A 15,423-nucleotide genomic window follows, 5' to 3' on the forward strand; every position below is an offset into this window, starting at 1 on the left:
CTGATCTGCCCTTGCCAGCTGGTCATGTGTGGGGAGTTTTACCCCAAATGATTCCTGGCTCTGCTCTGTGATTTCTCTTATGCTTTGGTCGAGGTTACACAGTGCAGGATGGCCCCCCCCCATCTTGGCTGACTTTGTGCCAAAATCTCGTATTCCCATCGCGTGGTGTCCCAAAAACACTCTGATTGTTAACTTCTTAATACAAACCTTGCTGTCTCACAAACTTCTCCAAGTCAGGCATCAGAAAGGGCAGGACTGACCACTATTTCTATTATCCTGCCCTGAGAGCATGAGTTTTGGGGAAACTAGCTCAGTTCTCCAAGTGTTAAGTTCTCTGGCTAGATTTGGCCATAGGGACCAATAGCTGCCTTCAAGCTGTTGCCCACTTTCTCCACTGTCGGAAGAGCTTTTCCACCTCAAGGCCACAATGCCAACAGAGCAGGAAAAGTCTTTGACCTCCTTTCTGACCACAGGTTTATCCCTGACCAAATGGCTGGGCTGCTGAACATCTTGAGTCATGTCTTGTGCAGTGAACGAACAGGAGGGTTAGGAAGCAGCACACGGCTGTCATGTATGACCGGTTGGAGGTAGTGGATGGCAGATATCTCACCAAATAGGTTGTGCAGTAGCAACCATACTATGCACCCGTTATCCTTGTCAGGTCAGAGGGCCTGATGTTCCTTCCAACAAATTCCTTGTAAATTGACCTACAGGTCAAGAGAGTGGGAAGAATGAAGTGGAATGGAAGATGAAGAATGAGTGGAATGGAAGAGTTAAGTGAAAATGTTGTGACCTACAAATGATACCAACCAAGTCATAGACCAAAAAAGTCCTAATGGCTTGGTATAATGGCACTAGATTGCCCTGGAGGTGCTTACAGCTGGTGAGAGTACCAGGTTTTGGTGCTAATGTTGTCCTGGGGAGGCTTCACAGCCAGTGGGCTCCCAGCCAATATGTGTATTGATTTTGTTTTTCTCCTTATGTATGCTTAGCTTTCATACTTATTAACAGATCATCCTGCAAAGGTTTTCCATTCAAAGGGCCTTAAAGAGCTCGACAAATATTCCACGGAAAGATTTACTTTGCCCATTGGCAAAATGCAACCACTTCTGGGGTGGAAAGTACTAACATTCCACATCAGATGAAGTGAGGAAATAAAAATACCACCTCTGCAAGATGAAAATACAGGTGCAGTAAAGGGAGAGACTTTAATTCTAGCAGAATTCAAAGATAAGTTTCCTTCAGGGACTTCTGGCAATGTGGCAGGGGATATTTCATGACCATAACTATACAGGAGCTAAGCATTTTTGCACCTTGCATGGAACACAGTCCTTGCAGCAGCTTCCAGATCCAACGCTTATTCACAGAATCATAGAATCATTAAGGTTGGAAAAGACCTCTAGGATCATCAAGTCCAACCATCAACCCATCACCACGATGCCTACTAAACCATGTGCTGAAGTGCCATACCCACACGGTTTTTGAACTCCTCCAGGGATGCGGACTCCACCACTGCCCTGGGCAGCCTGGGCCCAAGGCCTGACCACTCTTTCAGGAAAGACGTTTTTCCTAATATCCAATCTGAACCTCCCTTGATGCAACTTGAGGCCATTGCCTCTCGTCCTGCCACTGGTTACTTGGGAGAAGTGACCAACACCCACCTCACTACACCCTCTTGTCAGGGAGCTGTAGAGAGCGAGAAGGTCCCCCCTCAGCCTCCTCTTCTCCAGACTAAACAGTCTTCAGTCGCTCCTCATAGGACTTGTTCTCTAGAGCCTTCACCAGCCTCACAGGTGAACGACCAACCTTTGGCCTCGATGCACAGTCCACTGAAATCAGAAAGCACCTTCTGGCTGACTTACACGGGCTTTCCATGTAGTCTCCAGTGAGAGTGGGTGCCTGGTGATGACCACTTTGCGGTGGGTGGGTGGGTGCAAGGGGCCCATGTGCTGAAAGGTCCCTGAGCTGCTTTAGTGTGGATGCTCCTGCGCAGATTCAGTGTCTTGTGACAAGCAGAAAGCTGTAACTGATTTAATATCTCTGATGAAAAAGATGCTTCAGTGGCTGGTCTGAGGTTGTAGAATTACTTCCACAGCAAAGAAGTTGCTTGTTTTCAGTTCCTTCTCCAGAGAAATCGCTTGCCTTCCTTTGAAGTTAAATACACTGAAACTTTATATTAAAGAATAATGATCCCAAGGGAAGGTAGCATTCGAGCTATTTCTGTGCCAAACACTTAAGCTATCAGAGGCTAACACTTCAGCTCAATGTATGGCCTTACAACAGTTTTGCTCATTTCTTTCCCAACTCCTTTAATTTAAAAACAAAATCCACAGAAGATGCATGTAGCCATGATGCCATCAGTCCAAGAAGCAGCAGCAGCAGCAGACAGAGAACGTACGTTAGGATAGAGAATTTCAGAGGCGGCTCACTTTTATCAGCACAGCCCTAGGACAGTCCCCAGAAACACCAACACTGTGGTACAGAAATCCAGACCTGTAACAGCTCTGTCTGATGTGGTCCCTAAGCACACAGTTCACGGAGTACTGATACACCCTTCTATAACCAGCTGAAACTTCTAGGAATAAACAACTTGGAAAATACTATTCCTTATCCCAAGCTGATTAATCCTCCTTTTTTTTTTCCCTGCTCTGCCTTTTAGTTCATGATATGTTAATTGTCTGTACAGCTAAATAAATCGGTTCAGCCACCTCCGTTCATTTACAAGACATGTTCAGTAACCATGTATATTTGCACAGCATCTTCCATTCCAGAGCACATTTAATGACCTGGGGTTTTGGTTTCATATCTGATCCAAAATAACATTTCCCCAGCTATTGCAGCAGTAATTCAGGGGGCAAAACAGCACCTGGCCAAGCCTTATCGAGCGGGATGCAAGCACTCCCTCACTTGAAGCTCACATATAGTGCCCACAAAGCCAAAACCTCCTGCTTTTAATGCAGTCATGTCCCCGAGTAAGCACGCTGTGGGCTCATGGCTTTAATCCCAAATGTCATTTCCAGGAAGTCTTTTGAAATATCCTCATCCCACACTGCCTTGGCCTGATTCTGCCTCGCTGGTGAAGCCTGGGGAGATCACAGCACGGCTTCGCGTGGCCGCAATTCTCTCTCACCGCGGTCAAAACACAACGCATCAAGAAATGGCTCCTGTTGTTTCCAAACCGAAAAGCTTTTTGTGATGTTCTTTGAACATTTATTGAACTTGTTAAACTTTTTTTCTGGTAAAAGCTTTACTTTATGGCCACAGTGGTGAGGTAATAACGTCCTTCTGAAGGCAGTTTTTACAACCCCCTGCCACTTGACCCCCCTCCAGCTCTTTTGGACAATAAGCTTTTGTTCGGATTTTTCAACAAGCTAGTTCAAACAACTTCTAAACTATTTGGTGACTCTCTTTCAGGAGTAAACATGCTGAAATACCTTTTCCAAAGAAAAATTTCAGGTTCACATACTCAGGTTACACTCTAACCAGTGGGTGAGATTCCTGTAGCAAAACTGTGTGCAATATCCTGAAAGTTTCACAGAATCATAGAATGGTTTGGGTTGGAAGGGACCTTAAAGACCATCTGGTTCCAAACCCCCTGCCATCAGCAGGGGCATCTTCCACCAGCCCAGGGTGCTCAGAGCTCCATCCAACCTGGCATTGTTTGTCAATAACTTAGATCCATGCATCCATCATTCCCTGAAAATAAGGCAAATTGCAACAGATTTTAAAAGCAACGGGGAAAAAAAATTTGATTTACTATTAAAGAAAAACTTTCTAAGGTAGAGAAGGGGGTGGGAACAGATTGACTCTGTCACAGGTTGGCGAAAAAAAGTGTGTCAGGGCTAATTCAGGCACAACGATTGCTGCGGCTTTCATCGCTGAACTGGGTTGCATCATGATGTCTTGGCCATTTGGTGAACCTTATCCCGAGCCGGCATGACTTGATAAGGGGTTTTTTTGCAAACCCTCACCATAAACTTGTTCAAAAACCGACCAAGGATGCTTAAATGTAATCTGTTGGCTTCAGTGGATTTGCGATCGGCCAGTCTTGGTCAGATGACTTCAGTCTACCAACACCTTTCTCAAGCTACCCAGAAAAACCAGAAAAACAAACAACACCCTTTCCCCCAAACCACAATGTTTTGGTGTGTTGAAAGCTTCAAAGAAATAATGCACAAGTGGTTTTAAAGCAATATGGTTTAAAGCAAGAAGTGTTTTCCCAGAAATTAGGTTTGTTTTATGGGTTGTTGCTCCGTATTTTGCAACTGTGCCATGAAGACGCTGACAAGGGAAGAGTCCAGGTGCCAAAGACGAAAGTCCACGTAGCAAAAAGACACTCAGTGCCAAAAGAAATTACTAAAATTATCACTTACCTCTCGTACAACCTAGTCGGTATGGGAATAAGCCTGGGTTGTAAAGACTGATGTCGGCATTGCCTTGTTCTGAGATAGTGCTGCTCTTCTCCTTCATGACTCTATCTCATCTAAATATTTTTTTTCCCCTGTGTCATTTAAAATACATATTTCGGTCTGGGAAGGAAGTTTTTCCATGAAAATGATAACTCCTCTAAGCACCAGCATAATAATAGATTTTCCAAGCATCATTTGCACTCCAAAGCACCAAGAATCCCTTCCCATGTCCTCCATGGAAATTGTCTCTGATGGTTGTGAGCTGACTTGAAGATGTCTTCTGCTGAACAGGGTTCTTGTCTGTCCACTTCATGTGACCAGAATAACTTGATGGTGCATCAGAAATACAATGATGTCCCTGTAGCTGATGCAGGGTTTAGCTATATTTGGACTCTCAGGAAACTTAGAAATTAATGAAATCAATTAACAAAACAATTTATGCAGCTGACAGAGATGGTGAAGTGCAAACCTTGGCCAATTTACTGGCAAATTAATAAATTCCCCTTGAAGTTTAATGCAGTATAAACTGAGTACGCATTTTCAGCATGTTCCTGGACATCTTCATGTAGACCAGTACTTTTACAGTACCAGGTCTTATCTTAATGGCTCTTAGCTGATGCTCACAGACATATATAGCTTTTAATTCAAAACCAAGGGCCTTTATAGAAAAATAGATCTGAACTTTTATTGTGCTTTTCGCTGTGAGCCTTTGATACATCTCATAAGGGAGACTAGAAAGTCTTAGGTAGCTGCAAGTGTCTTACAGCAGTTGAAAACCCTCTCTGGGCACAGCCTGCAACTAGAAATACAGACACACAGAAATGCCTTGGACATCAAAGGGTCCAGGGTCTAGCACCCACAGACCCAGTCTCTTTGTGTTAGTCTCTGTTGTTTGAGCTTGATCAGAGGCAAAGCTAAACGAGCTCTTTTAACCCCACACCCATGGCTCTAAATTACATTATTTAATAGGCAGTCAGAGGCAAAACTTAAGCTTTTTCCTCTTCTTTAAATAGCTCACAAAGTTGAAATATTCAATTCTGCACTTGGCATGCTTTCTTCCATCAGCAAAGCACATTTGCTCATGTGAGTGATTTTGCAATGATCTCAAACCCCAGTATGAAACATATTTGACCCAATCTGTGGCTGAAGTAGAAATGACCATTAGCCACAAGGTCATTGCTTCCTTTCCCAAAGCTCGTAGCATGCCAAAACACGTGATAAAGTCTATTAAATGATCTCCATAATGACCTGCGGACGGCATCTCTCCACCACGTGTTATCTGAAAGGACATTAGCCCATGTGTCTCAAATTCAGTGCCACCAAGAAGAAAGAACACTGATACAGTAGTGCATCAAGAAATAATTTTCAAGTGGCGTTTCTGACAATTTCTGAGTGGTATTTCATCCAGCTTTCTCCAAAGGGTTTTCAAAAATATGCTATATGACTTAAGACTGGTTACCCTATTTTGTTAAAATTGCATTTTGGAATTCTCTTAATAATTGTAATTATTTTCTGACTTTGCTTTCCAGAAAGAATGTCCAGAAGAAATTGCTTCTGGCCTTCCATAAGGTCAAAGTGAGGAGCTGCTGGTGTGAGCTTGACCACATGTGAACACAAGGCATGCTCAGGAATCAGATGATGCTTTTGAAAACTCTGTTTTTTCCTGTTTGCCTGTTGCATTCACTTGAAGAAAAATGAAGATCAGAGAATCATAGACTGGTTTGGGTTGGAAAGGACCTTATAGATCACCCACTTCCAACCCCCCTGCCATGGATGCCTTCCACCAGACCAGGGTGCTCAGAGCCCTGTCCAGCCTGGCCTTGAACATGGCCAGCAAGGGGGCAGCCACAGCTTCTCTGGGTAACCTGGGCCAGTGTTTCACCACCCTCACAGGGAAGAATTTCTTCCTAATATCCAGCCTAAATCTCCCCTCTTTCAGTTTAAAGCCATGACCCATTGTCCTGTCACCCCATGCTCTTGTCACAAGCCCCTCTCCAGCCCTCTTGCAGCCCCTCCAGGCACTGGCAGCTGCCCTAAGCTCTCCCCGCAGCCTTCTCTTCCCCAGGCTGAGCAGCCCCAGCTCTCCCAGCCTTTCCTCCCAGCAGAGGGGTTCCAGCCCTCACATCATTGCTGGGGCCTCCTCTGGCCCCGCACCCACAGCTCCAGCTCTGTCCTGTGCTGAGGGCTCCAGAGCTGGACGCAGGACTCCCGGGGGGGTCTCAGCAGAGCGGGGCAGAGGGGCAGAATCCCCTCCCTCGCCCTGTGCCCACGCTGCTGGGGATACAGCCCAGGGCACGCTTGGCCTGCTGGGCTGCCAGCGCACACTGCTGGGTCATGGCCAGCTTTTCACCCCCCAGCACCCCCAAGTCCGTCTGGGCAGGGCTGCTCTCCATCCCCTCATCCCCCACCCTGTGTTGGTACCAGGGGTTGCCCCGACCCAGGTGCAGGACCTTGCCCTTGGCCTTGTTGAATCTTATGATGTTCACACAGGCCACTCCTCGAGCCTGTCCAGGTCCCTCTGGATGGCATCCCATCCTTCTGGAGTACCACAGAGCCCTTGGCTTGGGCAGAGGGGCAGGTCATGGTGGCGGGAGCACTGCCTGTGTCCGTGCACTTGCTGCTGCCACGGGAATTTCATTTTTTATGATAATCAGCTGCAGGAGCATCCACTGGGACGTAATAAAGGTCACGCTGTGATCTTCAAAATGACGCAGACTGGTAACGCCGGCCTTTTTATGTGGTCAGAAATTTCAAATGACAATTTCCTCCGGCACCAGCAAATTACAGCGGGTCCTGCGTGACGCCACGTATACGGCTGAGATCGGCAGTGCTGCCCAGCACGACTGCTCCGAGGGACCCTGCGTCAGCCAGGGGTAAAAGCAGCCACAGCCCTCCCCGCCTGCAGCTTGCAAATACTCTGGCTCAAATAATCCACCAATCCTTATTAATTAACTCATTATTTCAAGCCCAAAAGGCACAGTCTGGGTTATTGAATGACATCGTGTTGAATGGCCGCTGCAGTGAACTAGGCGAAGCGTGGACTTCACCTCTCAGAGCCGGCAAAAAGCGGACGTAAAACTGAAACCTCATCCCTAGAAACTCCTCATTTTATAATGCCATGTTATAATGCTCATTTTAAAATAGCAAAAAGCAAAGTTAAGTCTGAATTTTAGAATACAATGCCAAAACCTTAGCTAGCGTGAGCTGGAAGTCTGCAGGGGCTTCTTTGAAGCTGTATCAGTTCCACTGCTCGTAAATCATTCTTAAATCAACTTGGGATTTGGGGTCATATTTGAATTTTCCTCGGGGGGAAATTTCGCTTTTTAGTCACTGAATTACGGGTTGGAGCTCTCAGTCGATGTTCAGCAGCAAATTAAATGCGATCTCCACATACAGAGCACACGAGCTGCTGCGTGAAGTAACACGTTTGACTTTTCTAAACATCAGTGTTTGAAGAAAGCTTTGAGATACTCGTCTGCTCCTGTGGAAAAGAAGAAAAAGAGGAAAATCCTGCTACGGTAGTGTCGTACGAACTTTAAATTCACCAAAACAGCAGAAGCTGGTCACGGAAGAGTCATGTATCATCCAGGGATTGATTTTTTTAAAAACATCCTTTGATCTTTTGGGCAAACAAGCAGCAGTATCTTCATGCCATTTCCATAAACTGTTTTTAGTGATTTATCTCGGGAATAACAGTTCCTACCATTGTGATCCTCTCTGGTTTTGTATGGAATTCTGAGCTAGAATTAGCTTTGCTCACTGGAGGAAGCGTATCTAAAAAGTTTCAAATTCATAACACATTCCTAAATCTCTTTACAATAATTTTACAGTATTTTTTTACAATAATTTTATAATAATTTATAATAATTTACAACAATTTTTTAACAATAATTTTACAATAATTTTTGTCATTCCTAGTGCATTTTTCACGCCTTGGGAAAAACAAAACCCCAAAATTTCACCTTAAAAATCAAGTTTCGTTCCTCTGAGGTGAAGATGGAAAGTTCAGGAGGGAGCACACGCATCGTAATGAACCAGCAACCAGGAGGTGAATCAAACCGATACAACAGGTCACAAATTGCTACGTTTGAAGCTCCTGATCTCCACAGCGTGGCTCAGGAGTCTGCAAGCTTGAAAATAGCACGCTTTGCTATGGAAAATACTGAAACATTAGGGGTTTTTTTCATCAGAAATAAAAAATGGAGATGCGCTGGGTCCCAGAAGATCTTCCAAAAAAAGGCCACTCTTTTGAAATAATTTTCCTGATTGGAGACAGCAACGTCCAGAACTCAAACTCAACTCCAGGCTCACAATGCCCAAAACTTCAGCTCAAGGTGTTGAATTTATTGGGCACCCACGTGTAGAATCACACGATTCGGTAAAAAAGGTCCACACTGACGTGTCACTATGTGGTGAAATGGGCAATTGCCACCTGTAACCCAGGAGAAAGAGTTTGGCATCTCCGTTTTTCACTCCTAGGAAGTACTTTGGGGAACGGCAGAACATGGTGAGTGGCTGCAAGGGAGGGAAGAGGGTGGATGGGAATGGAAGAGGATGACTTCTGCAAGGATTGCCACTGAACTCCAGAAAACTTGACTTTCCACTCCACTTTTCATTATTCTTCTTTTTGTTTTTTTAATTTTGATGAGCTCACTGTTGAATACCCCAGACCAAACTGCACGCCGAAGACAACGCAGGACAGCGCAGCATGAATATTGCAAATCCATGAGTATTGCAGGTGAATGAAGGCTTGGTGGGCTTCCAGCGGGAAAGGTCTCCATGGTGTGGGAACTGCATGGGTCTGAGAACAGGAGGAGAAGAGAGGAGGAGCGGAGGACAGGGGAACAGGAGGACAGGACTTTCCAGCACTGCACCCCATGCTCAACTCTTCCAGAGCCACCCGGCCCGGCGGGAACAGGCATTTCCAGTGCCGCGGCACGCGCTGGCGACAGGCGTTCCCAGTGTGGCTGCTGGGGCGGTGGGACAGGCGTTCCCGGTGGTGTGGGGACGGGTGTTTCAGCACAGCCCGTGACGGTCCCTGACAGCGTGATGGGGACGAGCATCTCCAGCGCGACTGCCTACGCCGGGCAGGCGCTGAAGGGCACCGTGGGGACAGGTGGCCCCAGTGGGGCACAGGGACAGGACTGGCGCTCCCGGTGCTGCGCGGTAGGTGGGGACGGAGCTGTCCCCGTGCGGACGGTCCTGCTGGCTGGGGTGGATGTTACCTGGGAAGGGTGGGGTGGAGGTGGGCGCTGAGGAGATGGCTGTGTTGGGCCTCATCATGTGTTGGTGTGAGGGTTGACCTGATGTGAGTGGGCTGGTGTGGTGTGGGATGGGTTGGCGTGGTGTGGGAGGGGTTGGTGTGATGTTGGGTTGGTTGGCATGGTGTGGGATGGGTCGGCGTGGTGTTAGGTTGGTTGGCATGTGTGGGATGGGTTGGTGTGGTGTAGGATGGGTTGGTGTGATGTTGGGTTGGTTGCATGGTGTGGGATGGGTCGGCCTGGCATGGGGCAGGTTGGTGTAGTGGGGCAGGCTGACGTGATGTGGGGCAGGTTGGTGTGACGAGGTTGGTCTGCTGTGGGGCAGGTTGGCGTGGTGTGGGGCAGGCTGATGTGACGTGGGGCATGTTGGTGTGACGCGGGGCAGGCTGGTGTGATGTGGGGCTGGTTGGTCTGCTGTGGGGCAGGTTGGTGTGACGAGGAGCAGGTTGGTGTGACGAGGGGCAGGTTGGCGTGATGTGGAGCAGGTTGGCCTACTGTGTTGCAGTTTGGTGTGATGAGGGGCAGGTTGGCGTGGTGTGGGGCAGGCTGATGTGATGTGGGGCAGGTTGGTGTGATATGGGAGAGGCTGGTGAGATGTGGGGCCGGTTGGTCTGCTGTGGAGCAGGTTGGTGCGACGAGGGGCAGGATGGCATGGTGTGGGGCAGGCTGATGTGATGTGGGGCAGGTTGGCATGGTGTGGGGCAGGTTAGCATGGTGTGGGGCAGGTTGGTGTGACGAGGGGCAGGCTGGCGTGGTGTGGAGCAGGCTGATGTGATGCGGGGCAGGCTGGGTGCGCTGCGGAGGAGATTGGTGTGTTGTGGGGCCCGTTTGAGTGCCATGGGGCCGTTCGGCCATGGTGGGGCCAGGCCGCTCCCCGTTGCCATGGCGACAGCTCCGCCCCCCCCCCCCCCCCCCCCCCCCCTCCACCCAGCAAAATATTTTCGTCCCACCACGTGATAAAAACAGCTTCCCCCCAACACGTGACGGAGGACCAGTGTTGTCACTCAAAAACGCTTTCCCCCAATCATCAGCCGCGCTTTCGGGCACCGTCCCGCCTTCCGGAAGTCGGCGCTCCAATCGGCGCCGGCTCCCGTTCCAAGGGTTTGACAGGGCCAGTGGAGAGGAACGTTGATTGGCTTTCGTTCCAGCCAGTAGAGTCTCCACGACTCACCCGGGCTCCCGCCTCGGTGGAGAGCGGGCCAATGAGCGAGCGGGACGCTCCTTCCGTCCCGCCCCCCAGCACTGCGGTAATATGGCTCCGTAGCGAGCGGCCGGGCCGGTGCCGCCGCCGCCATTAACCCCTGGGTGCCCGGCGGCGGAGCGGCCCGCGGGGCCCATGCGCTGCAGCCGGGGCCCGGCCGTTGCCCTGCTGTGAGGATGAGCTCGGCCGCCGGCCCCGCCGCCTTACCGCCGGGCTCCGCCGCCCGGGCCTTGCATGTGGAGCTGCCCTCGCAGCAGGTAGGGCGGGCCGCGGGGGAGGCAGGGCCCGGCGGCCGCTTGGGCCGCGAAGCGGGGTGCCTTGAGGGGAAGGGGTGGAGAGGCGCTCCCTGAGGGGAACGGGGGCTTCCCGGCGGGACTGAGGGACGGCATCCGGAGGATGAGGCAGGCTTGAGAGGTGGGCCCGTGTGAGGCTCAGCAGGGCCGAGGGCAGCGTCCTGCGCCTGGGTCGGGCAGCCGCAGGTACTAACACAGGGTGGGGGATGAGGGGATGGAGAGCAGCCCTGCCAAGGAGGACTTGGGGTGCTGGGGGGTGGAAAGCTGGCCAGGACCCGGCAGTGTGCGCTGGGAGCCCCGAAGGCCAAGCGTGCCCTGGGCTGCATCCCCAGCAGCGTGGGCACAGGGCGAGGGAGGGGATTCTGCCCCTGTGCCCCGCTCTGCTGAGACCCCACCGGGAGTCCTGTGTCCAGCTCTGGAGCCCTCAGCACAGGACAGAGCTGGAGCTGTGGGAGTGGGGCCAGAGGAGGCCCCAGCAATGATGCGAGTGCTGGAACCCCTCTGCTGGGAGGAAAGGCTGGGAGAGCTGGGGCTGTTCAGCCTGGGGAAGAGAAGGCTGCGGGGAGAGCTTAGAGCAGTTGCCAGTGCCTGGAGGGGCTGCGAGAGAGCTGGAGAGGGGCTTGTGACAGAGGTATGGAGTGACAGGACAAGGGGTGATGACTTTAAACTGAAAGAGGGGAGATTTAGACTGGATGTAAGAAAGAAATTCTTCCCCGTGAGGGTGGTGAGGTCCTGGCCCAGGTGGCCCAGAGAAGCTGTGGCTGCCCCCTCCCTGGCAGTGTTCAAGGCCAGGTTGGATGGAGTTCTGAGCAACCTGCTCTGGTAGAAGGTGTCGCTGCTTATGGCTGTGGGATTGAACAAGATGGCCTTTAAAGATCCTTTCCAACTCAAACCGTTCTGTGATGTACAGGGATGCCTGAGGCAGAGTCTCTGCACTGATGGTAAGAGGGTCCCTGAGGCAAGGGTGTTTTTTAGCGCCCTTCTGTTGGGCTTGTGGGAAGACAAGGGTGAGGACCCCTCTGCAATGGGCCAAGGGTCTGCACCCCTCTGCTGCCAGTGCTAGAGAGTCAAGGTTGGAGGGGGGGGGAGGTGTTTCCTTTCCCTCAGAGGCTGCTTCTGTGCCCACAGAGGTGCTGGGCACAGGCTGAAGTTGGGAGTTGGAGCACAGATAACACCCAGATAAACTTGCTTTAAGCTTGGTTGCTTGATGGGGTGAGAGCAGCTGGGGTGCCCTTTCCTCCCCTGCGCTGTGTCTTAATGGGGTGGGGGGTGAGCATGAATAAAATGTGCAGTCTTTTCTGAAAAGTGGTGAAAAGTTCTCTCCCATTCACATCATTCCTTCAGCGAACTCTGTTTTTCCTGTTTGCTAATAGTTGGCTTTTGGTGTACTGGGCAGCCGTCCCACATTTTAATTTTGGAAAGCGTTAGGAGCAAGGTTAAGTGAGGAAGTCTAGGCTCTGCCCGAGGGTTTAGCAATCTCTATCAAATGAAGTCTGTGCCCTCTCCCCTCTTGCATGCAGCGACTTTGATTGTACCGGAGCTTCAGCAGGAGTGGTGGCAGGGGGAATAGTTACTTAGCACAGGCATGCTTTTCTTTGGAAGTACTGTGAGTCTGCACTTGAAGCTTCGATTCATTGCCTCAGCGCAGTCGATGTTATTAAGAAGTAGACACACGATCCGTGTTACTTGAGCTGCATGCTTCCAGGTGTGAAAATGAAGAGTTACTGAAGAGAAATCAATAGATGTCGACTTGCAATGAAGGTATAACTGCTCCTTGGATAAACGTGATTTACTAGACTTTCACCTAGGGGCGAAGGGGTGGAATGGAAATGGCTTGTGGCCACCAGAGCCGTGCAAGTATTGACTCTAATTTCAGAGTAAGTACTTATTCTAAAGTACACACTTGTTCTATTAAGGAACATGAGCACTGCTTTGGATAAACTTTACAGGGAGCAGCGGATCGTTCGGGAGATAGAGTATGGCCTGCTGCCTGCTGAATTTTTGGTTTTATTCTTTCCCAGGCTTGTGCAAGAACCAAGTGAATGCTGCAGGGAGAAGCTTTAGTTATTAGTCACTGGACTTCCTTGTGAAAGTGAGATGAAAACACAGTCTTTTTTTCTAGGAGCAGAAACTTTTGTAGGAGTTTGTAGGAGCAGAAACTGAATCATCAATTACAGGATGTTCCAGTCGAGTAAATATTTGGTTTAAGTTATGTGGGATGCTTGCATGGGTGCTGAAGAAATGTTAATTGTAGCAAGTGTAAGTCTGACGAAGTCTGTGGTGTTGTTTGGCTGTGTGCTCTGTAAACACAAGGATCGTGAGCTGAGGTATCTGTGTGCTGTGTCAGTGGTTGCAATCAAATCCAGAAGCTCTGAAACTACAGTCAGATACACTGATAACAAATCTTCCTCTTTCACTGTATTATCTGAGCTTATAAGTCTGTTACTGAATTGCAAGGCACCTTATTGTGAAGGGGCTATACACTTGGAGATGTTTTACTGCAGAATCATGAAAAAGAATGGAAAAGTCACTCCAGTCTATTGTACCACATCTATAATGCGAAAATCTGGCTGAGCCGAGTGTGGTGCCACATAACACAAGGTAATTGTTTGCTACCTGCCAGTGCAGAAATCAACTCAGTGATTTGTTTTAGTAGGCAATTTTCTCTAGAACACCCAGCGCTGCATTTTTTGACTATAGGGATGAGAGTAAGATGGTCTGAGTCATGGCTACAAATCTCTTTAAAGACCGAATTCTCTAATGAGAAGGTGGGTGCTTTTAATGACTGCAGTGACTTTTTATTTGACTGACCTGTTGAAGGTGTAACTTGGGTTTAGTCTGGATTTAATTGTGCCAATGAAATTCACGTTGATGAGAAAATAAAGCTGCTGTTGCTGCTGACACATTTGCAGGAGTGAAAAGTTGTTTCCAAAACCTTGGGCCAGTGTGACCACACTTGTGTCAGACAGGTTAACCTATTCTTTAACTTGTTTGTTGGTGGCAGGATGACCTGGCCTAAGAGTGCCTTTTGCTGTTGTATCCTACATTTTAAGGGGGAGAAGTAGAGGATACAGCTGTAAAGAAATGCATTTGGTTAAGCGTAAAATTCCAGTTTGTATCCCTAAGTAATCATGCTAGGATGTCATTTTCTTTTGCTGGAAGAGTGAATCTAACAGAACTGAAAATGCATTGTGAAATAATTTAACTTTAAAAGCAGGGTTTCTTTAGCATTATCTCTTCCTGGTTGCTCGATGCAAGATAGCCAGGAGTTACTGATTTGTAAATGCTCAAACCAAACTTCGCAGTCCTGTCATTATAAGCAGTTCAAAGCAGTGGGGGTTGGGGGAGCTGAAACTTTCAAAAGTTTTGTATCCTAGATGGAAGGGGTTAGACAAAAAAATGCAGTCTTAACACAGAGCTGGTCATGCTGCAGTCAAATGATCTGCTGAATGTTACTGTGCTAATGGCTGACCCAAACAGATGTCATGTGTCTAGAGGCAGGAAAGCACATCTTTTTGGACTCCAGAACCAGTGCCTCCAGCACATAAAACTTTTCCTTCGTGCTGAAATGGTAAGTTTTTACTATCAGTTCCACCATGAGAGAGATGGAAGCTTTCAGTGAACTGTGAGATAGTGTTTGAACACCTGCAAGCTTGAACTTGAACTGCATGTACGCTTGTACGAGCAGCTGTACTGATGCACGGTTTATAGTGAGTGGTTAGGGAGCTGTAAGGAAGAAAAAGAACCCATACTTTTTTTAAAACAAATGATTTCCAGTCAGCCTGTGGTTCAGGCATTCAGTCCGATCCATGTTGTTGTGACCTAAGCACTAGCCAGCCGCTCGCTCACCCCTCCCCTTCTCAGCCAGTCAGTTGGGGAGAAGAAATGGACAAAAGGTAAAACTCCTGGGTCGAGATAAAGACAGCTTAATAAAACAACAAAGGAAATAATAATAGTAAGGAATATGCAAAACAGACTATGCACAACATAATTTTCTCACCACCTGATGACCGATTCGCAGTCAGTCCCCGAGCAGTGATTGCAGAACCCAGAACTTGTGAATTCTGAGAAAGTCACAAAAAAGACTGAACTCCCGGAAAAGTTTGAACTCTCAGAAGAGAGAAGATGGAGAAAAAAAAAAAAGGATTTCTATCCCCCAGCCAACCCCATTTATAAGCTGAACATGATGTCTGTGGTACGGAATATTTCTGTCGGCCAGCTTGGCTGTCTGTCTGTCTGTGCTCCCTCCCAGCTCCTGC

The 15,423-nt window shown here is 48.7% G+C and overlaps 1 protein-coding gene across 3 annotated transcripts in view; it reads left to right on the plus strand.

Moving 5' to 3' along the window:
• The first annotated feature begins 10,927 nt into the window (after positions 1 to 10,927).
• The window catches only part of UVRAG (UV radiation resistance associated), a 150,791-nt gene continuing 146,295 nt past the window's right edge, over positions 10,928 to 15,423 (plus strand). For all 3 annotated transcript variants that reach the window (XM_075415600.1, XM_075415595.1, XM_075415610.1), the window contains exon 1: positions 10,928 to 11,128. In XM_075415600.1, the coding sequence (XP_075271715.1) occupies positions 11,048 to 11,128 (81 nt within the window). In that variant the 5' untranslated portion in view covers positions 10,928 to 11,047. The remainder of the gene's footprint in view (positions 11,129 to 15,423) is intronic.

The sequence above is a fragment of the Opisthocomus hoazin genome, chromosome 1 (assembly GCF_030867145.1).
Source record: "Opisthocomus hoazin isolate bOpiHoa1 chromosome 1, bOpiHoa1.hap1, whole genome shotgun sequence".
Classification (NCBI taxonomy): Eukaryota; Metazoa; Chordata; class Aves; order Opisthocomiformes; family Opisthocomidae; genus Opisthocomus; species Opisthocomus hoazin.